Raw genomic sequence first — 22832 nt, 5'->3', positions numbered from 1 at the left:
ATATAACTAATGGTAACAATACTTTTGGTATTGTTGACACAAAGTACCAAACTTTGAATTTTGTTTATATAATTTAGTAATATATATTTTATTATTGAACATTAGAATTATTTAAATTCACAAATCTACCGCAAACAAAATTGAACATTAAGTCCTCTGAATACTGCATAAACTAATTTTTGAAGTACCACTAACTGTTGCAAATTGCATGGAAAAGTAAAAATTTAGTATTCCACAGTCTTTTGCCTCCAAATGTTCACATAAATGTTTAACTGTTCATCCCATTTGAGGGGGAAAATAATGTAAAAAAAAAAAAAAAAAAAATTTTACTGTTACAATCCTACATTTGGATTGTTTAATTATAATTTATTAGTTTATAGTTTATATGCTATTAACTATATATCTTATATTATGTAAAAATGTCCTCTAAAAAGTTTTCAAAACCGTAACTTATAATTAATTTTTACTAACATTGACTAAATAAAAGAAGATGACAAGTCTGAACCCACTCATACCAATGATCAAAACACATATACTATTATTCATTGTATCTCAACATTTCTTTTTAATATTATGTTAATCGATAATCCTTGTTTTTATTGAACTTTTATATAAGGGTCTAACTTTAAAATAAGAATTTAACTCTGAGTGGAGGATGATGAAATTTGTCATACCTTTTGAAATGGTGTAAACAAAACCTTAAGCACTAAGATCGGCGTTTCACTCTCACTCCTTCTTCCTCTCCTTTCGGGTTCTTTTCTCTTAACTATCTATCCACTGAACAACATTTCAATGGTTGACAAAATGAAGAATGGTTTGCACAGATGGGGAAATCAAATTCGAGAAGAAGAAGAGAAAGAGAGAGATGAAAAAAAAAGAAAATTAAGGACAATTTTGTAATTTTGATTATGAGAGACGTAAATAAATAAGATGGAAAAATTAGAGCAAAAAGGATATTTAGAAATGAGATTAAGAAGTGTTTGAATGAATTATGAGAAGTAAAGTTGTAAGGTTAAAAGTGGTAGTAATTAGTACAATATTACGTTTGCGAAACTATCCTCGCCTCCAATGGGTAATGCCAATAATATCCTTCTCCTCATAGTACAAATTGCTTTTTTCAAAATGGAAAATAAAAACAGTTTCAGTTTTTTCTCTTTTTTTTCTAAATTCTTATTTTAAAAAGTTTGATTTTTACTGAGGTTCGATAAAACTCCCAGTTTCAGGTCCCTTCGTCTCTTCAGCTCCCACTTTCCCTCTCTCTCTCTCTCTCTTTCTCACACTTTCTCACTAACTTCGTCTTCATCTTCACTTAGTCTCTGCATTTCAACCAAAATACTCCCATTCACTTCCTTCCACTACTATGGACAAAACTGCCACCGACCCTTGGCGTGTTGAGCCGCCACACCCTCTTTCCTCTGCCGTCTACCGCCCTCCGGACACTCCACTTGAGCCCATGGAGTTCCTCTCCCGCTCTTGGAGTGTCTCCGCTCTAGAGGTCTCCAAAGCTCTCGCCCCTCCTCGTTTAACTCTTTCTAAGCACCCCACCACCGGAAATGGTCTCATCGCCACCGTCGCTGCCGGCGGCGGTGGTGTCATTTTGGAGGATTTGACTGGCGAACTCGATGAGGGTACCAATTTTTCTGGAAACCCATTTTCGTTTGCCTCTTCTGAAACTTCGCAGATGGTGATGGAACGGATTATGTCACAGTCGGTAAGTTTGGTGGAGCAGAGTTTTTTTTTGCAGAGCATGTGTGGACAAATAATGGGATTTGCTCTCTTTTTGTTTTATATTTTGGAGGGATTGAAATTGATTGTAACTTTGGTTATACACTCTTCCCCTTTGTTTTTATTTTTTTCTGCTTCTCTCCCATTTTCTCTCTGGCTTTATCTACTAATAAAACATGCTTCTGATTTCTCTTATTTTGCCTAACTTTTGTCTCACGCAGCGTACATCCCACTTTCTTTTTGCTGAATTCCTGTTGTTTGTTTGTTTGTTTGTTTTTTAAACTCAATTTCTAGTGCATTTGGTCATTTGGTGTATTCTGTATTTGGGTCTTTCTCTTTTCTCCTTCTCGTCTTCTTTCTCTTAAACCCTTAATCGAACCTTCCAAGAACATCAATGGGGTTTTCGAAATTTATGGTGAGAACAAAAGGATTATTCCAATTTCCTAACCCCAATTTTATGGATTGCTGCATTTACCCTTTCGTGATCTCTACGTTTCCGATTTCAGTCTGCGAACCCCATTAATAATTTGTTCCTTTTCTTTACTTTAATGGCAGCAAGAAGTTTCACCGCGGACTTCAGGCAGATTGTCTCATAGCAGTGGCCCTCTCAATGGAGCTCAAAGTTGCGGTTCATTAACAGATAGCCCACCTGTCTCCCCGTCGGAGATCGACGACGTTAAGGTTAGTCTTCCGATCATCGGTGGCCTTTTTTTAATAGAAGAGTCTTCGATTCTGACACTCACAGTCCGTGCCGGCCCATTTGTCTTTTCTTTTTTTGTTTGTTTATTTCTTCTCTTTCGGTTAATATTATAGGGGTTGTTTTTCTGATTACGGTGCACACTGACCATTTCTCACAAACCAAATATATGTTTCAGCTTTCACAGTAATCGATGTTCTTTAATTAACACCTCGCTCACTTTTTCACAGTTTTTGCTTATTGGGTTTTGATTATTATAATTTTGCCTCTCTGTTTCTGCTTCTGTGGTGTCTGAAAACTTGCCCCCATCGGCTAGTTGCTGAGTTATTTCCATCTCCGGCAAGTGTGTTTGGTTAGTTAAGCTGAATTCGGGTTTGTCTTCATGTTTAGGCATTTAATGACTTATGGACCCCAAGGCCATTTTGGTTGGTGCGGTATTACAGAGTTAGCACCAGCACCATGGCATGTTGGGGGTTGTCAATTCTTCGTTATTCACCATAAATTGACTCATATCTAAGTTTTTTGTGATCCATTTCGATTAATGTCCCACCTGTAATTTCTCCTTCTCTCTGTAGTGTGGCCGTTCGAACATCCCACTCAGTAACCAGTACAGAGTTACTGCCACTGGAGGATCCACCACTGCTGGTGGTGGAAAGACTGTTGGTAGATGGCTTAAGGACAGGAAAGAAAAGAAGAAAGAAGAAACAAGAGCTCAGAATGCTCAGCTTCATGCTGCTATTTCTGTTGCTGGTGTTGCTGCAGCTATAGCTGCTATTGCTGCTGCCACTGCAGCTTCTTCTGGATCTAGCAAAGATGAACATAAAGCCAAGACTGATATCGCTGTTGCCTCTGCTGCTACGCTTGTTGCGGCTCAATGTGTTGAGGCTGCTGAAGTTATGGGCGCAGAACGTGATCATCTCGCTTCGGTCTTGAGTAACGCCGTTAATGTCAAGTCTGCTGGTGATATCATGACACTAACTGCTGCTGCAGCCACTGGTATGTGAAATAGATGTGGCTTATTAACAGTTCTTGATTCCAATGTTAAATAACATGCAAGCGCTTTTTTCAATTCAGCTTTACGTGGGGCGGCTACTTTGAAGGCGAGGGCATTAAAGGAAGTTTGGAACATAGCAGCAGTGATCCCAGTGGATAAAGGAATGGGAGTTGCTGAGAATGCTAGTAACGGCACTTCCAACAGTAGTTTCAGTGGTGAACTTGTCCCTGAAGAAAATTTCTTAGGCATTTGCAGCCGAGAGTTTCTTGCTCGCGGTTGTGAACTCCTAAAACGTACTCGTAAAGGTAAAATATTGCTTTCCATCGAGTTTCATTCTGAAGAAGTTTGATTGATCAGCCATTTTGTTACATCAAACTCAAGTGCAGTTTTTGTTGTGAGTAGTGAATAGATTTCAATTCATGAGATGGTTGATTTGATTGATTGCTCCTTTTTATTGTTCATTTGCAGGTGATCTTCACTGGAAAATAGTTTCTGTATATATCAACAGAATGAATCAGGTAAGAAAAAGCTACTAGATCTTGAATTTGTTAAAATTTTCTAATCTAAATTCAACCCATTAATCATTCAGTATTGAAGTTCAGCTTTTTTATGCTTGGGGATGTGAACCCTATTGGGGATATAAAGTTTTACAGAGATCATAGAAACGATATTGTACAAGAAGCAACGGATCTAACTTTATTGGTCACCATGGCCAGCCTTCAATATCTTTTCTTTTAACTTTATTGAAACTTCTTTATGTGCAGGTTATGTTGAAGATGAAGAGCAAGCACGTTGCTGGGACCTTCACAAAAAAGAAAAAGAGTAAGAGAGAATTCTTTTGTCTTTCTCTAATAATTTGAACAGAAATGGATGTGGGTCTTCTTCCATTTTGGGATTGGTGAAAGTTTGTACAAATGTGACATACTATAAAGCAAACCCAAGAATAAAGAAATTTATAGGGTGAACCCCATCTTTAATCTCTTTATTCTTTAACCCTCCCTTTACTTTTCAACTCTTTCAGATGTTGTCTTAGAGGTCATCAAAGACATGCCTGCCTGGCCCGGTCGCCACCTGCTCGAAGGTGGAGACCACCGTCGCTACTTCGGCTTGAAAACCGTCCTTCGTGGGGTTGTCGAATTCGAATGTAAGAGTGTTCGGGAGTATGAGATTTGGACTCAAGGCGTTGCTCGACTTCTGTCTATTGCTGCTGAGAAGAGAGGAGGCAGAGTTGTGGTTTGATGAAATACATATTGTCTGTTGTTACTAAGTAAGAAAGGAGGGGGAAAGAATAGGGGAGATCAAGATATGTCAAAATTTCTGTTTTTGTTTTCCTCTTTCTTTTTGTTGTGTTTCTTTTGTAAAAAGAATTTTAGATTAAAGGTAAAAAAAAAAAAAAGTTATCCAAATGGGGTCTCTCTTTAATGATATCAATATAAACAGGGGCCCTTTTATATTTTGATTTTGGTTGAATTTGGGATGGTAAAGTGAAAGGAAAATTTGAATCAAAGTGACACCATGTGATACAAGTTGTTTTGTTATTTTTAAATGTTGGTTTTTGTTTTTCTTTTAAGAACTGTTTTGGGAATCAAAAGAGGTAGTCAATAAGAATATAATATTAAATCCCCACTACTTAGGAATAACAATGAAGATATGTGGCAAGATGCTTTCTTTTTCAAATTAATTAAGCCATGGATTCATTGTTTAAGGTTTTTAGTTACGTTGTGGGTAATCATTGTCTTGATGTTTGCTCTTGTAATCATTTTATGGATTGTTTATAATAGTGGATTTAGTTAATTGAAAAAACATACCTACTGGGTTCTAGCTCAACTAATCATATCAGCTTAATGTTATTTTCTATAATCCAATATGTATGTTTTTTAATTCACTAAATCCCATTTTTGCTAAAATGCCTAGAGATAGTTTAGTTTAATCAACTACAAGTGATGTGTTAACAACTAAATCATTAGTGGAATAAAACAAGTAAATTCTTAGAGATTAGTTCGGTCAACTTTTTAAGGTGTGCTAATAGATTAATACTATTTAATGATCTTCCAGATTTTAAAGTATATGATATTACTATGATTTGGTTTTTGTATTAGTAGTTTCAATTCACTAAACTTTCAAAATCCTTATTTTATTTCTCTTACTTTTTAAATATACGTACCTTACTTACTAAATTATAACTTAAAGATACAAATTTATAATTATAACTACATTTGAAGTTAAAAACATATCGATACAAAAAATGAAGGAACCAAACTAGAAAGACCAAACTAAAGGCTTTAAGATTTGGAGATTGTATGAGTATAACATGAAGTAGAAGTGTTGTAGGATGTATTTAGTTTAGGGTTTGGAAGGTTTGAAATTAGAATTGTTTGAAGGGAAAAGTCTGAAAAGAAGAGATTGGGAAAGAGAGATGTTAGTTGAGTATTGGAGAAAACAATGGAGTGATGTGAATATTTGTCTCAAAATCTTCTTCTTTATTTCTTTGTCCAATTCCTTCATTTAATATCTGACAAATTTGAGCTCTTTATCCCTACAATTCTAGGTCAACCCTAAACATTTATTTGTTATCATCCAAACTTAGATAACCAATGGTGTGACATTTTCACTCCAAAACTACTATTAATCTCACTCATTCCAATAAAATAAACCTTTTCCTTCATAATGACAACATTACCTTACTATTAAGTATCATGTATTTATTTGGTCACCACATTTTTCTAAGGAGTTTAATTAATTTTTAAACTTTGTAGGTCACCTTTAAAATTTTATATCTAATAGATTTGTAAATTATATCAAAATATACAATTAAACTTTATATTTAACATATCAATTCATTCGTTATAGTTTAAAGGAATTAGAAGAATTAGAAAAATTAGAAGAATTAGAAAATGAGAGCATGAGAAATAAAAAGGGAATTAGATAAGATATTAAACCACCATGATTAGAGGTTGAAACCAACCAACAAACAATAATTAACAATAGAACTCGAAACAAAATAACTTTACAAACCAATCATTAAACCCTAAACCCTATACTAAGAATCTCCTAAACCCCATCCCACATTCACCACCTCTGATCATTACACAACAACACAAACCAAAATTTGAATTTGGAGGGTGTAACTAAATCTCACTCTCTCTCTCTCTCTCTCATTATAATAAACAATTTTTAATTTTTCTTCCTATAAAAATAACTTACAGTCCCTAAATTCTTACACAGTTTTCCTTTTGATATGTAAAATTCGAAATAAATTTGTCGGTCTCGGACGTTGAACATTTAGTGAAAAAGAGGTGGAAATGTTAAAATGTAAAAAGTAAAATTTGGGAGTAAAAGTTATAATATTTTGAAAGTTGGAATAAAGTTTAGAGTGGAAAGTTAGGGAGGAAGAGGATAGAATTTAATCGTCAAGAACTCGGAGAAGATTAAGAAGAGCAAGAAAGAGATTAATAATGTCAAGATAAAGGGAGACAGCACCCCAAATATAATCATCGTAACTCATTCGTTTGATCAGGTTGTCCGTATCGTAAACTATGTATCCGCTAAACACTAACGCCGATAACCCACTGTAGATCATCACCGACAGTTTTCCCAGTGGGAAAAATATCTAGAGGAAGAAGAAAACAAGTTAGGCCAGGCCCAATAAGAAAGATGGACTTCTATTCAAAGAACACGGGCCCATATATATTTTACCTGGATCAGCCCGAACATGAACAGTACCAGCACAGACGCGAACAGAAATGGGCCCAGGAAGTTGAAATCTTGCCCTCGTTTTACGGCCCAAAATGTGTACAGAGTTAGGCCCAGTACTACTCCGGATGTTAGACCCGCTGCCTCTAGTATTATCTCCCCTGTTTTATATTTGTGACAGAAAGTTTTTGGATTTTTAATTAATTAAAACTATGAATTCAACAATATAGAACACAAACTCTATAACCAACTTCAATCTATTGGCTCGCCCAAATTGGAGAAAATAATCCGCACTGATTAAAAGTTTAGAGATGAAAAATTCCAATTCCTACAACTAAAAACCATATTAATTAATTCAAGCATTCAACAAAAGGAATCTTGGTAAAACCCTTTTTTCTAAGAACAAAGCCCTAGATGTTAATAAACCAAATCCAATGATTTTAGAAAAATGAAAACTTCGATTTTAATTATTTTGAAACGTAATCTACCATTCAAAAATTGTAAAAGAAAAACGCAAAAAAGGCTAAATCGATCATACTTCGACAGATTTAGCAAAGAAACCGCTAAACCGATAGACTAATTATGAGAAAAACAAATAATTATAATGAATAGCAAAGTTAACCAACTGAAGAGACCAAATTTTGCGATATCTCTAACAAATTTTATACTTTGAACCTAATTAGTATATTTGTAAGAAAAAAAGAGATTAAAAAATTAAGAATTAAAGAGAAAAAGAATTACCTTTGGTGAATGCACAAGATATTCCAACGGAAAAGGCAATCCCAATTGTAAAGAGAGTAAGCAATATAAAATTCCATGGATGATGCTTATGATAAGCATACAATGGACAAAGAACTGCAAACAAAACAAATTATTAAGCCCTTGTTTTTTCTTTCTTTAATAAAAGAAATTAAACAGTTATAAGAAAAGGAGAGAAGGAAATATAACCTATGAAAGTGACGATGACGATGCCAATGTAAGCGATGATACCAGGAGTGGTTTTCACGAAGAAATTGGGAATGGGACGGATGAAAACCACGGCGGCAGCAACGGCCGCGGTGAGAAGCAATTGCATAGAGATGATGGCATAAACTTTACGGATGAATCCCCATCGAAGTTGGGGACTCTCCATCATCATGGGATAGATTTGGTCATTTTCTAAATCTCTATTCTTTGTCTGTCCCATTGGGATTTTGGGTTTAATTCTTTTCTCTTTTTTTTTTTCTAAGAAAGAATTTTGATGGGAATGAAATCAGTTCTCTGCAAAAAGAAAGAAATTGATGGGAATTAGGAGTTGGAGATGGAGACAGAGAACTGAATTGTGATGGGGGAATTTTGGTTGAGTTTCTTTGGAATTTGGAACCTAATCGTTTGTTCTATTTTAAATGTGTATGACTATTAACTGCTAATGCCTATTTTTAGTAACGCCACCCTCTCTCCTCCATCTTAATTTATTTACTCCATCTCGTATCAATTGTGTTCGGCCGAATCGGTCTTCGAACCCAACCCGACCAAAACCGGTTCGGATCGGTTGAATAAATGCTTGAAAGGGCCTTATCGCCTCTTCAATAACACACCCAAACACAAAAAGGGGATGAAAAATTGAAATTGAAACTCCCACAAACCTCACTCCCCATCGCCATGGCTATGGCTACTGCTTCTTTTCCTCCTCCCTTGGCCACTGCAATTTCATCAAATGTGTTCGAGATCGGAAAATTCAACGCAGTGATTGAAAAGGTCGAAGCGGGTGGGTGTTGCTCGTCTGGGCGATTTCTTCCGCCGAAGCCGCTGCTGATCGGCCGGCCTTCCGACGCCGGAGAGTTCCCGGTGCTGTTGCTCGTCCATGGGTATCTCCTTTACAACACTTTCTACTCTCAGCTCATCCATCACATCGCCTCTCATGGCTTCATCGTCGTCGCCCCTCAGGTTCTTACTCTTTTTTTTTTTTGTAAAAAAAAAAAGATCTATAAATTGTTTTTATTCAATTAAATTATTGGTTTAATCTTCTTAATAGATATTACCATTTTAATTTTCATTAATTTCACTGATCACTTGCTAAGTCACTCACTAACGTATCATAAACAAAAAAGTATTGTTTTTCTTTGATTGATTGAGTGCAAAGAGTAAGGAAGAAGAGTATGGAGTAGCACACCTACAAAACGTTCTACATCCTTATTTTCAAAAGCTTAATTGATAAAATTTTAGACATTTTAACTATATATTTTAGATTGACTGAGTATGTAAACTTTAGATTGACTGAGTATGCAATTAAAACATATATTTTTAGAATCTTTTTAGAAAGAGGAAAACGTGAGCCTAACACACTTTATTTTTTTATTTTTTATTTTTTTTTGAAATCCAGTTAAGTATAATTACTAAATTTTGAGGGTTAGGAAGAAAAAATGTTTAAGAAAATCATTATTATGAGTAGGAAATGAACATAAATGGTAAAAGCACTAAAATATCTAATGTGTTAATGCTTCATAATTTGTTAATTTTAAGTGGAATCTATAGCTCCACGCCATTGGTTTATCAAAAGACCTCCAAGTGTTGCTTTGTCAACACAACATAAAAATAAAGCCATCCCCACTTCTTAAACCATTTTAAGTTCATACTAGACTATTAAATTTCATTCTTCTTGGATGAGGAGAGAGATAATTGAGAGAGTTGACGTGAACAACTATCCTCTTTAGTAATTGATCAACTCAACCCAATTTGGGGGCTAAAAAAAATGGGAATTAATTTAGCCCAAATTAACTTGTCTGTACAGTTATACACTGTGGCCGGACCAGATGCAAGCGAAGAAATCAATGCAACAGCCGCAGTAATGAACTGGCTGCCCACGGCTCTCCGGCAACATTTACCACCGCACGTGAACCCAAATCTAACAAAAATAGCCCTAGCCGGCCACAGTCGCGGCGGCAAAACTTCTTTCGCCTTAGCCCTACAGAAATCCTCAAAATTATCAGCCCTAATCGGCCTCGATCCCGTGGACGGAACAGGGTCCGGCAAGCAAACCCACCCCCCAGTCCTGAAATACATCCCTCAGTCCTTCGATCTAGGGATCCCGGTTCTGGTAATCGGGTCGGGTTTGGGAGAATTGAAAAGGAATCCTTTGTTTCCGCCTTGCGCTCCTAAGGGGATCAACCATGAGGAGTTTTTCAAGGAGTGTCGGAGTCCGGCGTACCATTTTGTGGTGAAGGATTATGGGCATTTGGATTTGTTGGACGACGAAACTGGAGGGATTAGAGGGAAGGTGAGCTACTGTTTGTGTAAAAATGGTGAATCTAGAGAGCCGATGAGGAGGTTTGTTGGTGGGGCTGTGGTTGCGTTTTTGAAGAGTCGTTTGAATGGGGAAGAAGGGGATTTGAAAGCCATTGAAGATGGAGATTTGATCTTGCCTGTTCATCTTCAAACTAGTGAATCTCTTCTCTGAAAATGACTCACAGCTGAGTAATTTCTTGTGGAAAAACGTATGGATCATCTTGATATTGAAATGGAAGGGGCTTGGATGAAGAACAAAGTCAAAATTGTGTATTTTGTTTGTAGTATATACAAAACCATAGCTCACTACTCAATTACCTTGGATGAAGTTTAAAATGTAACTGAAGAATACACATATTTACGAATTATATTATTTTATAGTCATTCGAATACTTCTCTCTCTTCTCCAAGTTTGTTATTAATGAAAAAGATATATTTACGAAACAATTTATTCTATGAACTACTTTTTCTGAGAATGCATTTCACATGGAGGGAAAACTACATCTCATATTGGGCCGCCACATAATAAACCTCTAAAAGGGCCCAAATATTCATTTAAAAAGCCCAATTGTTTTTTCCGAAGCCCAGCTGAACACTTCCCTGATAATTTGTCGGTAATTCACGATTTCGGATCGACGAGGGTTTTCTCGCCGCCGTCGTGGACTTCTTGATTCCGGCTAAATCTTAAATCTTCTTCTCCATGAAGATGTCAGTTCTAAGTCCTCATTCTTTCTGTCATTCGTTTCAATATTCTTCAAATTATTTTATTCCACGATTTCTGTTAGACATCGATGTCAAATTACTCTCGCTAACAATGTGCTCGGAAGTATTGTTTGCAGATTAGAGGCCAACGCAGGCCCTCTTACGAATTTTGAGGTGCTCGACTTTTTAAGATCAAAAGGGGCAGCTAAGGATCCCACTAGGGTTCTTGCGAAAGTGTTACCATCTGAATACAAGGTTATATTTTCCCCTTCTTTTGTGCTGGATTACGGTTGATGTTGCAGGTTTTCATTAATATATTTTTTTTTATATAGGTTTTTGATTATTTGAATCAAACTTCTGCTTGTAATCAAACGAGAGAAGCCATCATTAATTTTGCTGAGAAGTCCAAAGAGTATGATCTCGCGAAAGCTGAAATTCTCAATATCATCAATTTGCGGCCTACTACCCCGGTTGAGCTATTTCCGGTAATTTCCCCCTTTCCATGATAGTTCACAGTAGTTCTTTCCCGAATTTTTAAAATTAATATTATGCTATGTTTTTGTATGTACTCTCTGTTTTAAACCCATCTTATTTCTTTTCATTGAGTCTTTATGTTAGAAGGTCAAGAAACTGTGAATGCCTTAGAAAGTTTGGTGGACAGAGGAAATCCATAACATTTCATCTATTTTGAAATGATGCCTTTTAATGTGTTGGAAGAGAATTACGTAGTCTTTGAAGCCTTTCTTTTTTTTTTTTTTTTTTTTTTTTTCTGTTGACGATACAAAAGCTTTAGATTCTCTGGCTATGAACCACATTTGTCTGATTGTTAAGAACTTCATGGAGTAGGTGTCAGAAATTGTAGTTAAAATTCAACTATAGTCATCTTTATCAGTTAATCTGTAGTTCTGTAAAGACTGTTGGGGGTAGTCGGAAGTATTTCTAAATAGCATTCGGCTTTCTGGACAAAAGTTCTACTCGTGGGTTAAGTTGCTTTAGAAATAGTATTGTGAAAGTCTTTTTTTTTTTCTTTCCAAAACGATGGACCCTCGTATATTCTGCAAAATATATAACTTAATCTTTGCAAGCTGCCCAAAAATTATACTTGAAAATATTTCTATAAATAAAAATAAAGAGCTCTTTCCGCCGTACCTCAGAGGTACCTATATAGCACTTATGGTAATTTACTTCAAAAACGTTTTTTTGGTTCTTAAGTTTTCTGCTAGAGCCTTCAACTTAAGAGTTAAGACTTCGAGATACCTCCCAACATTCCATAACTCATGTGATCTAATCTTGGAGTATTCTCAGTAGGCAAAGTTGTTTTTCAAAATAGCTTCCGAACAATTTCTTGTTGGTGGTTTTACCATGGTCCCTTTTTTATGTTGGGAACGTGGGACGCTTTGTTTGAGAATTCTTCACATAAGAATTTGATGGACGAAGGAAATGAAAATATTGATTTGGATGAGTGAAATGTCGATTAATTTGGAGTCTATTACTTTTGTTTCTAGGTTATAGAGAATTGTGATGCTCGTATGGGAGAAGGAGCAACTGAAAGAATGGAAGAGATTGGGTTGATGGTGGAACACGTATTCCCTACACCACAAAATGAGCCGACGTTTGAAGTAACTCCAAAGGAAGGTAACGAGGCCGAAGCCATGGAAGTGCAAGAAGGAGCTGGGGATGCTGATGAAGAACCCATGCAAACCACTTGAACTCAGTTGGAAAATTAAGTGAATGTTGGTAGATATAAGATTAAATGAGCTGCCTGTGCTTGATTTCTCCTTCAAGTCTTAACTCAACTATTCATAATGTGCGTGCAGACATGGGTTTCAGGTGAAAGATGAAACGGAGGACAGTTCCCATATATAGAATGTGAAATTAAAGTCAAAGAAAGCTTTTGAGTGCTAAACAATGAAAATAGTTGGCTTCTTTTCAGCACTATTCTTCTATTTGTTAAATATACCCTCATACTTTAGACATGGAAGAAGAAGCCGAGATTTTCGTTTCCCTAGGTTATTCCCATCTCCTCAAAGCAAACAGCAGAGGCAGCACATGCCCTCGACACTGAATTACTGACAGCAACAATACATGCTCTCATAATTTTAGCGTCATATCATACTTAGATACTATCTTATGCATCAGGTCAGGCCCTTTATACTTTATATTTTCTTTTCCTTTTCTCCATCATATTATGATCTGCAAATTTTGATTAAAACACTCTTTTAGGTTTCTTACGTAAGCTGCTTTTATATTATTCTATTAGTGATAATGACATAATCTATTGACTTTTGACGTTTGTTTTATACAAGTAATAACATTTTTAACCTAAGAAGTATGAAGGTTGTAGTTTGGCTAGTGTGTCCATGTTCAACATTGGGTGAACACTTTTGGAACGCTTGTTGTGGGATTAGATGTGTTAGAAAGTGTTGTACAAAGTCAAAATAAGACTAACATTTGTTAGACATGCATTGAACACTTATTGCATTTACTAACTAAACATGTGGTACAAAAACAATAAAATATGAGAGCAAAATTCATAAAACTTATTTTTAAGTATATAAATGCATAAACCCATTCATCCACTCCCCAACAACATATGTATGTTTGTTCATGTTTTGTTGCATCTATGTCCAGTAATTGTATGTACACTTGAGCTTTCAACTTTGTGTGCTTAGATAAACATGAGAATTGAGGTATCACCAACCTTATTTACTTGAACGTGTTTTGTTGTATAGACATAGGTTGTACAACCGTGTCCTTATGGTTGTTATGTCTATATGGTTAGATAATTTAAGGTTATTATCTCTACACATGAAAGTGTGTGAAAACTGTCCTTGGGAGTGGATAATTGTTAAGGAAGGGGGAGAGTGAAAATGAATGGATGAAAATTCATAGACATGAGGAATGGAGGGACATGGTCTTTGGTCTTGACTGCACCATCAAAAGTCTGCAAAACCCACCCTCTCCCTTCCAAACCTCTCCATCAAATCAAACCATCACTTCACCAAAAAAATAAATCCTTTTTTTTTTTTTTCTAATTTTTGACCCATCTGAGAACTAAAACCAAAAGGAGATGGTGAAGGGAATGGGGAAAATGGCCCACACCTTTCACATCTTCCCTTGTCAAACCTGTCTCTCCCCACCCACATAAAACACACAATCTTTTCTTCTTCTTTTTCTTCTTCTTCCTTTTTTTTTTTTTTTTTTTTTTGAAAAATTCAAGTTGAATTCATTTCACAGTCCAATTTCCCCTAAAAAACTAGTGGGTCCTTTCTTTGAACGTCTTCTTCTTGCTATTTTTTCCCCCTTTCTTCAATTGCCATTAGTTTGTTTCTTTAATCTCAAAGTCTAGACTGTCTATAGAGTCTAAAACCCAATCAAAACCTCACCTTGTTTACTCTTTTTTTATTCATTAAACAAGCATTCCCCACTATCCCTCTCCTCAAGTCTTATATACTTCTTTTCACCTTTTCCCTAAACCCTTTATCATCATTACCCTTAGAGGACCCATCACTATATCAAAAATGTTAAGGTGGACCCATAACTATAAACAATGTAGAGGTTTAGTATATTAATATTACATCCTTTTTAATAAAAAAGAAAAGGAGTAGGTAAGATCTAATGTATTGTTTTGTGAAAATGATCTTTTTCCAGTTTAAAAATGTAAAGTATTGATGATAACGAGGTCATATTATTATTTTGAAAAATGGTTAAAAGTACTTAATAACCGTAAAACGATTTATTCTAAATAATTTGAGTTGAAAATCATTTGGTCTTTGAACGTTATAATTTGTAAAAACTTAGTTTTCATGCGAAAAATGATTTGTTCACCGGTGTGCATTGATAAATAGATCAAAGATTAAATTTGTTTATAATGGAATTTAGTTGTGTAGTAGTAAAACATTGATATTTACTTTCGATGAGTTTTTTCCTGACAAAATCTAAATTGTTATGAATTTGAATTTACAACAAATAAATTGTTCCAAGTCAAAGATTGAAGATTATAACATTATTTCTACAAAAGTTTGACCCCAAACGTGTAAGTCTCCATTAATCTATAGGATAAAATTATTGCTTATGTCTAACTTATTTAGGCATACATCTTTAATCAATAATTACAAATCCCTAACTCTACATGTTAAATTTTGTTTAAGAAAAAAAGAAATCCAAAGGTTGGATTTGTATGGTTCCAAATTAGAAAGTTAGAATGTGGATAAACTATTTTTAATATACAAATGTGGGGGACATTCTCATTATTGTTATATAAAAACCTCTAAATTTTTAATAGCTATGTATATGTTAATAATGATGAGATGTGTGGTATGTAATCTTAAAGATTAATATAACATAAAATTAAGATTAAAAAAGAACCTCACCCCTAAGCCACATAAATTGGTATTTTTACTGAAAAGTACCTAAATTCATTATGTATGTACACGTGATAAATTCTTTTTTATTTTTTTTAATAAATATCTCAATGTATTTCAAATAAAAATATTTATAACATATCCTAAAATTTTAGATTCCATCAATAATTAGTTTAGTAATATCGGGTGCTATTTATGTTTGAATGATTGGTAGTTGTGACAATTTTACCCTGGATGAAATAAACGTGATTAAGAGAGAATGGACCATTCAAAAATTTGGGGACCCCAATTATACAACAAAATAAAGAAAAAATGATTTTGATGAGTAAAATACATTGGATATAAAAACAGGGTGACAGCGGTGAGAATGGCCCCACGTGTGAGCTCAGAAATTCTGGCACATGCACGAGGGGCAATTTTTCCATCCTTTATTACTAATAATTTTCAAAGTAATTTATATTTTTCAACAAGGGTAATTTTGGAATTTAGTTACATTTTTTTTTTTGTTTCTTTTTTATTTTACTTTGTTTTATTTATTATTATTATTTATGAACAGTGTCCACTTTTAGCATCTTACTATACCTTCTAATTTGTAGTCCACTGCTCACACGTTTTTCCCTCTTTTTTTTTTTAGGTTAAATATTACTTCTCTTATTCACCCTACACCTAAATAACTTTCGTTCCAACTTATCCTCAACCCAAATCATTTGGATGTTGTGGAAGCGAGCTTAATTCAATGATAATTTGTATGGTCTTTTATCTTAGTGGTGTTTAGGTTCGAATCTTTTAATTAATCTAGGTGGTGTTTTCGTTTGACTTTACTATACTTAATGGAGTTGTTGTTTGTTTTGTGAATAGTGATTTTAATGTTGGTATATGTTGTTGCAATTTTCGAGAATTACGATAGGAAAAAACTATCATAGAATCTTGAACAAAATCGTCCATCTCTAGCTTTTATCATGATAATATTTTAACTTGAGAAATACCTTTTTTGACACACAAAGTTATGGTGAAAATGTACAAACCCAAAGTGTTGAATAGATAAAGGTGTGTGTATAGTAAAAAAAAAAAAAAATTAAAAAGGGAGAAAAAGACCAGCTTTTTGTATATTGTCCCAGAACACAACAACTCAAGATATTTGGAGATTGATTTTATGATAGGTTCAAAACAACTCAAATTGTGTTTAACACGAACATAGTTCAATTAAATATACGAATTTAACATTTTAATATACTGCAGAGCTTCATACACTACAAAGTAAAAACTTTCAAAGTTAAAATTTTGAAATCAAACCCCTCAACAACGCCAAATTTTGTTGGGAGTTGTTAGCGTACTTCTAACTATATCGTATTTAGGCGTATGTGAGTTGTCGTCCGACTCCCAACGGTTGATATTAAGGCGTTGTGAGATGGTTTTTCGACGGGTACATTTCAACCAAACTCTCAATGGCGGAGTTGTTATCGGAAGTTCAACTTCCGACGCTTTTTTTTTTGGAATTTTTTGACTATTTCTAACGCAAAAAGATGATGTTTTTTTGTATTGATATTTCTAAACAATGTTGACGTAATTCACAATAAATTAGGTAGCATTAGTGTTGAAACAATGTAGAAAAGTTTTCCAAGTTTAGAGAAACGTTGTTGAGAAAGTGGTCATACATTTGAATGCGTCACTCCTTCTCGTGGAAGTAAAAGAAAGAAACCAAAGTGTCCCATTTCCCCTTTTTTCATGTACTTTATTTCATACATATCACTCATTCATTACTCTAATTTGCTATGTTTTCCATCTTCCACTCATTTTGTCCACTTAACTCTTACTACCCTAATTATAGGAATGTGCTAACCCTATTATTATTCCTCCCCCTTCACATGTAATGCCCTCTCAAAACATCCCTTTGTCACAATCTTTTTTAATTACCCAATAAAAATACTTACCTCCTCATTAATAACCATGAAAAATAAATTATATATTCTTAGTTATTTATGAAATCTAATATCAATAGACCCTATGTTCACTAACTATATAACTAGAAAATAAGAAAACTACAAAATAAGGATAACGTATAAGATCTTCTCCATCAATGAGTTAGTTTCCTTAATTACTAATTATTGTTCAATTAATATAAATTAAATTGAAAATTTCGAATTAGAAAAAGAGAATGATGGCCAAATAAAATAAAAACTATTGCATTTCCAAAGTGCTTAAACTTTCTTTCCCAACGCAGCAAAACAAAAAACAATGGGGGATTTCAAGTTTCGATGACATTATATATCATATGAACATTTTTTCAAAAAGAAAAAAGAAAAAAAAAAGAACTCCCATTGAAGTGACTACAAGTGGCAAAAACAATTGATCAGCAGAATATATTTGACAAAGAAGAAGAAGAAGAAAAAAAAAAAGGATTGTTATTTTATTTTGTTTTGCTAAAATTTCATGGCATATAGAGGGTGTTGCCGCATTTGCAACGCCAAGCTTCAGGGTAATATTCCAAGGGCAAACTAAGGCCCGGTTGAATAGGGACGTGCACAGCCGTACACGGGCGGCAACTACCGCACTTGGATCTACAAGTGGGCGGGGACGACCCTGGTCCGCTGAGTCTCCGCCGTGTCAAAAATGGCTCCTTTGTTCCTGGTGGAAGAAGCTTTGGTTCTGCTTCCTGGTCTGTTTTTGTTAAAACAAACCGAGAAATGGGTTGATAAATAGAGGAATTAAGAGATGGGTGGTTTGAGAGAGAATAAAAAGAAAGAAAGAAAGAAAGAAAGAAAGAAAGAAATTGAAACTTACCGATGGGAGTGGGGCGGGCGGCAATGGAGGAAGTGAGGAGGAGGAGGAGGAGGAGGGATAGAGGAGTGCGGCGGCGGTGGTGGAGGAGGAGGAGTAGGGCCATCGGCGGCCAGAAATGGAGGAGGAAGTGAAGTGGAGAAAGGTCATAAAATCGAAACAGAAAACGAGAAAAAAAACAGAGAGCTGTCATATCTCAATCTATATATATATATATATATATAAAGTTTATTTTTATTTCATATTTCTAATTTTTGAGTCAAAATGGTCTAAAGAAATAAAAGATTCAAAGATTTTTGTAGAGAGTGAGTGAGTGAGTGATTTTGTTTTGGAATTTGGATATGTTAATATAAGGGCACCCACATTGAACTGCCCTACACAATCATTCACTTTTTTTTTTTTTTTTTAATTTTGTTCCATCATATTTCTGTTTAATATAACCTTTTTCTTTGTTAGGAGGAATTGATTTAGGTATGTATTTCTTCCCTCATAATGTGTTTTCCTTCTTATTCTTTATATATTATTCTATTCCATATCAAAATATTTGAAGTTAATTATAAGTTTACTTAATGAACTTTTTTTTAGATAATTAATGCTTCCATTAATTAAAAATATGATAACTGCTCCAACTTATAAGTTACAATAATATTTTGTAACAATCCATTTTAGATCTATAATTGAATTAATACATTTAAATATATCATTATAACTACTAAACGGATACAATATTTATAACCATCAAAATAATAAAATATATCATTATAACCCTAAATCGTTTATAATATTTATAACCATCAAAATAATTATTATTATAATTTTAGATTATAACAGTATTAAAATATATATCATTATAACCCTAAAACTATTATAATATTTATAACCATCAAAATAATAACAATTAGAAAAAAATTGTACTTTTCGTCCTAATGTTTGAAGTTCATATCTATTTAGCAAGTTTCAAAAGAGACATTTGGTCATCACGTTTGCTAAATACTTCTAAATGATTTTTCAATTAACTTTAAGAGCTACTACAAATTTGGTCTTTCTTGACGCATGTGGATTTTGATTTCTTGATGATCGTGACAAATGCTTATCTTCACGGTCATGTATGTCAAGAAAAGTCTCATTATTTTGTTAAATAAACACAAAAAAATGTGAATTGATGGACAAATTTTCATTAGTTTTATTGTTGACCCACAAATGTTAAGAAAACTATTTCTCGATAAACAATAAAAATTAAGGATAATATATTAATTGACTCGCAATACCCATCAAGTTAGTTAGGTTTTCTTGATGAACGAGACCCATCAAAAGATGAATTTTCTTAATTTGCAATTGTCATTATTGAAAAAAATTAATGTATTTGTTTTGGATTTCTTGATGAACAATGACAAGAAAAAAATCATGGACCATCGAGAAAAACTAATTTATAATTTTGGGTTTATGATAAGATGCAAGATCCATCGACAAAAATGATATCAGTGTTCAAGAAAAAAATATTTTTCACAAACCACAAAATTAGAACTCTCCTTAACTAACTCACAAATACGATATTCATCAATAATACAATATTATTTTTATTTTTTTAAAAGAACGATTGTAACTATAATTATATTAAAATAAATGACTTTATCAAAGTTAAATTAGTTACTGTGTTTCATTTTAATGAGTTGAATTGAAAGTTTGTAATTTAGGATTTTTAAAATTTGTAGAAATTGGCTAACATGAGTTTAACTCAATTGACATCTATATGTATTTTTGGACAAGAGGTATCGGTTTCAAATTCCCACCCATGTATTAAAATTATTTATAAATTTGGATTTCAACTATCATCCAGAAGGTTTCTAATGAATGACATGTTATGGGCAAAGACCATCAATGTGACATTTTTTTACGTGCTTTCTATATTAAAGAATGTCAAATTTGTAGTAGTGAGTTTTTTTTTATAAATATAACAAACTCCAAAATACTTATATTACATAGAACAATTTCGAAAATGAAAAAAGTTGTCCCACATTGGAAAATACCAAAAATGTCGTCAAAACACGATTAATTGGTCACATGTGATATATTTGCTAAATGTAAATGTACCAATATACCAAATATTTTTTTATACGAGTATAAGAAAGAAAATGAAAAGTAAAGGCAAACCTGAAATATATGTATTTAAAAAAAATGGTTGGTTTCATGAGTTTTTTATTTTGTTAGACGAGACTACAAATATTTTGGTATTTTGTTATATTATGAAAGTTTTCCTACACTTTAACTTAATGGAATACTTACTAGACTATTAGATGATGTGAATGTTAATTATATTTGATCATATTTAAATTATATTAAATTTATTGAAATATAAATTAAAATAAAAGTTTTAAAATATTTTAAAGCTTTCAAATATACCTGTAACTTTAAAATTTTCTATCTTTATTTAAATTGTTGGTAAAAAAAAGATGTATTATTTTTTATTTAACATGTAAGTTAAAAAAAATATGAGAAATAAAATTGACTTTTTTTATTTACCATATTTTTATAAATAGTTTTAAAAGAAACAAAAATCAGAAAAAAAATTGCTATATGTATTTTTTTAAAAGAAAAATTCTTAGATAGAATTTTTTTTAAAAAAAAGGTTAATTTTAAAAAGAAAAAAAAGAAGAGAAAATGAAATATTATCCAAATAGATTTAAAATTATAAGATTTAAAATAAGGTACACAATTTCAAAATAAAAAGGAAAAAAAAAAGGAAGAAGAAGAAGTAAGTAGGAGTAAGAATAGATTGGGATTGGAATGGGGCAATTGTCCGATATCGGGAAATGATTATGAAAGGAATCAGGAAGCCTCAATTTTGCAACCACAAACTCACAAACTCAAAAGGGCAATTTGGGAATAAAGTAAGAAAATCTTGAACAAAACACTGTTTAGGAATAGTGGGAGAGGAGAAGGAGAAGATGAAGGTGAAGGACTGTGAAGGTGAAGAAGGAAGACATACATCTGAATCCAAATGACCCCACTCGATCACTCTCCTCAACCCAACCATCTCTTCTTCAATCATTCACCCAATTCCCCCTATTACAACTATCTAACTCACAATTCTATGTTTATTCTCAAAATAACTCCGTTGTATTTGCAATCTTTATATGAGTAGCTAACAAGCATGCATATGTCTGTTAAGCTTATGGAAGTTGTAATAGACTAAACTAGGAAAATTGACCAATAATTAAATTGAGTAGTACTACGGTTGTATTCAAAATTTGGGGGGTGATCCCACGTGACACATGGCTTTTGACAAACTTTTTTAAAACAGTAATAGTGATGGTAATGGTAAAAAATTAATTAATTAAAAAGTGTATATTATGAAAAGAAAAGAAAAGAAAAAAAGTAATTTAAAATGGGGTGAATTTTGATTATTTGAGAGATGTGTTGTGCAAGTGAGGGCCTAGAAAGGCAACCAATAGGAATTTGCCTCCAATTTGCTACCCTCCAAAGTGAAGTTGAGTGAGTGGTAGAGATCTACACTTTACTATTTACGGACTTTTCTCATTATATTCTTCTTTCTCTTATATTATTTTACTTTCTTTTTTTAAATATTACTACAACCCTTTATCCCATATACTTAAAAAAGTTAATTATAATACTTTTTATTTAAACGCTACGTTATTTTATTTTAGACAGTCCCCTAGCCCAACATACTTTTTCTCTTTCCTCTCTCATCAAAACGCTATATTTACTGGTCAAATAAGTTTAGCTCAATATTAATTAACATCCAATAAGTATGTAAGAGGTTAAATTCTCCATCCCACAATTATTACACTAAATATTAGATGTAAGCGGTATTTAATTAGTTTAGCTTTTTAACATATATTTTTTAAAAGAAGCCGTTTTAAAAAAAGAATGATATGTTGTTTGAGAACATCTCAACTTAGCTTTTAACACATTTTCAATATGAAATTTACACATTTTTTTTATCAAAATCCTTTAAAAAGAACTCTTTTCTTCCTATTCAAGACGGATAATTTATTAGACATTTTCAAGTAGTTTTTATTTATTTTTATTTAATAAGCTAAGAATGGAGAGAGAGAAAATAGAAGAAAACTATAGAAATAAGCTTGGAGGGTATTAAAGTTTGATGCGTTAATAATTAAATACATGTTTTCTATTTAACTGGTTTTTATTTTATACCTGTTGACGATAAATTTTTATTTTAAGATTTTGAGAGATTTGGTAGAATTTTATGTTTTAATTTAAAATTTTTAGTTTTTATTCTAGTGGATGGAAAATTGATGTAAATTTGAGTTAGTGAGGGTATTTTTTTGTAAGTTTAATATTTATGAAACTTTTTCTTTTTTTTTGAAATTTTAAGGATTTTCATCTAAAACTAAATGTCGGTATTTTTGAAATATTTTTAAAGTAAAATTTAGGAATATTTTTTACCCAAACTAGCATTTGTTTTTAATAATTGAAGTTAGGATGAAGTATTGGGATAATTTTGTTGTATGTAAAATTCCAAATATTGGAATATGAATAATGAATAAATAATTGGAGTTAGGGAAGCAAAGGAAAAGAAGTTCTAAGGGCCTCATAGTATAGGATTGGGCATTTTATTAATCTGGCCCTCTCT

General features: G+C 33.0%; 5 protein-coding genes across 7 annotated transcripts; 3 read left to right on the top strand and 2 right to left on the bottom strand.

The window, feature by feature from the left end:
- The first annotated feature begins 1208 nt into the window (after nucleotides 1-1208).
- On the top strand, nucleotides 1209-4962 carry LOC101203405 (VAN3-binding protein). Of its 2 annotated transcripts, none has more exons than XM_004145342.3 (7): nucleotides 1209-1711; nucleotides 2281-2406; nucleotides 2998-3418; nucleotides 3497-3721; nucleotides 3885-3934; nucleotides 4181-4238; nucleotides 4438-4962. In XM_004145342.3, exons 1-7 carry the CDS (start codon nucleotides 1361-1363, stop codon nucleotides 4653-4655), a joined length of 1449 nt encoding a protein of 482 aa, XP_004145390.1. In that variant the 5' UTR covers nucleotides 1209-1360; the 3' UTR covers nucleotides 4656-4962. The 2 variants fall into 2 exon arrangements, with proteins under 2 accessions (XP_004145390.1, XP_011649172.1); XM_011650870.2 differs by lacking the exon at nucleotides 1209-1711 and adding an exon at nucleotides 1833-2140.
- A 1767-nt stretch (nucleotides 4963-6729) lies between these two features.
- On the bottom strand, nucleotides 6730-8467 carry LOC101212404 (protein LIFEGUARD 4). Its single transcript, XM_004145375.3, has 4 exons — nucleotides 8058-8467; nucleotides 7851-7964; nucleotides 7113-7270; nucleotides 6730-7026 (listed from the first exon to the last, which is right to left on the bottom strand). Exons 1-4 carry the CDS (start codon nucleotides 8293-8295, stop codon nucleotides 6820-6822), a joined length of 717 nt encoding a protein of 238 aa, XP_004145423.1. The 5' UTR covers nucleotides 8296-8467; the 3' UTR covers nucleotides 6730-6819.
- A 202-nt stretch (nucleotides 8468-8669) lies between these two features.
- LOC101203653 (chlorophyllase-2, chloroplastic) lies at nucleotides 8670-10765 on the top strand. The gene is made up of 2 exons (XM_004145343.3): nucleotides 8670-9035; nucleotides 9880-10765. Exons 1-2 carry the CDS (start codon nucleotides 8751-8753, stop codon nucleotides 10543-10545), a joined length of 951 nt encoding a protein of 316 aa, XP_004145391.1. The 5' UTR covers nucleotides 8670-8750; the 3' UTR covers nucleotides 10546-10765.
- Nucleotides 10766-10924: 159 nt separating this feature from the next.
- LOC101203889 (DNA-directed RNA polymerase III subunit rpc9) lies at nucleotides 10925-13306 on the top strand. 2 transcript variants are annotated; one of them, XM_031880965.1, is made up of 5 exons: nucleotides 10925-11081; nucleotides 11213-11330; nucleotides 11408-11560; nucleotides 12581-12808; nucleotides 12893-13306. In XM_031880965.1, exons 1-4 carry the CDS (start codon nucleotides 11074-11076, stop codon nucleotides 12782-12784), a joined length of 483 nt encoding a protein of 160 aa, XP_031736825.1. In that variant the 5' UTR covers nucleotides 10925-11073; the 3' UTR covers nucleotides 12785-12808; nucleotides 12893-13306. The 2 variants fall into 2 exon arrangements, with proteins under 2 accessions (XP_031736825.1, XP_004145392.1); XM_004145344.3 differs by having other exon boundaries at nucleotides 12581-13306.
- Nucleotides 13307-17598: 4292 nt separating this feature from the next.
- On the bottom strand, nucleotides 17599-18421 carry LOC101204137 (EPIDERMAL PATTERNING FACTOR-like protein 5). Its single transcript, XM_004145345.3, has 2 exons — nucleotides 18221-18421; nucleotides 17599-18097 (listed from the first exon to the last, which is right to left on the bottom strand). The coding sequence occupies exons 1-2, from the start codon at nucleotides 18408-18410 to the stop codon at nucleotides 17868-17870; spliced, it is 420 nt and encodes a 139-aa protein (XP_004145393.2). The 5' UTR covers nucleotides 18411-18421; the 3' UTR covers nucleotides 17599-17867.
- Nucleotides 18422-22832: the final 4411 nt, after the last annotated feature.

The sequence above is a fragment of the Cucumis sativus genome, chromosome 2 (genome assembly GCF_000004075.3).
Source record: "Cucumis sativus cultivar 9930 chromosome 2, Cucumber_9930_V3, whole genome shotgun sequence".
Classification (NCBI taxonomy): Eukaryota; Viridiplantae; Streptophyta; class Magnoliopsida; order Cucurbitales; family Cucurbitaceae; genus Cucumis; species Cucumis sativus.
The sequence above is the reverse complement of the archived record's forward strand: the minus strand, read 5'-3'. Positions and strand labels throughout refer to the sequence as shown.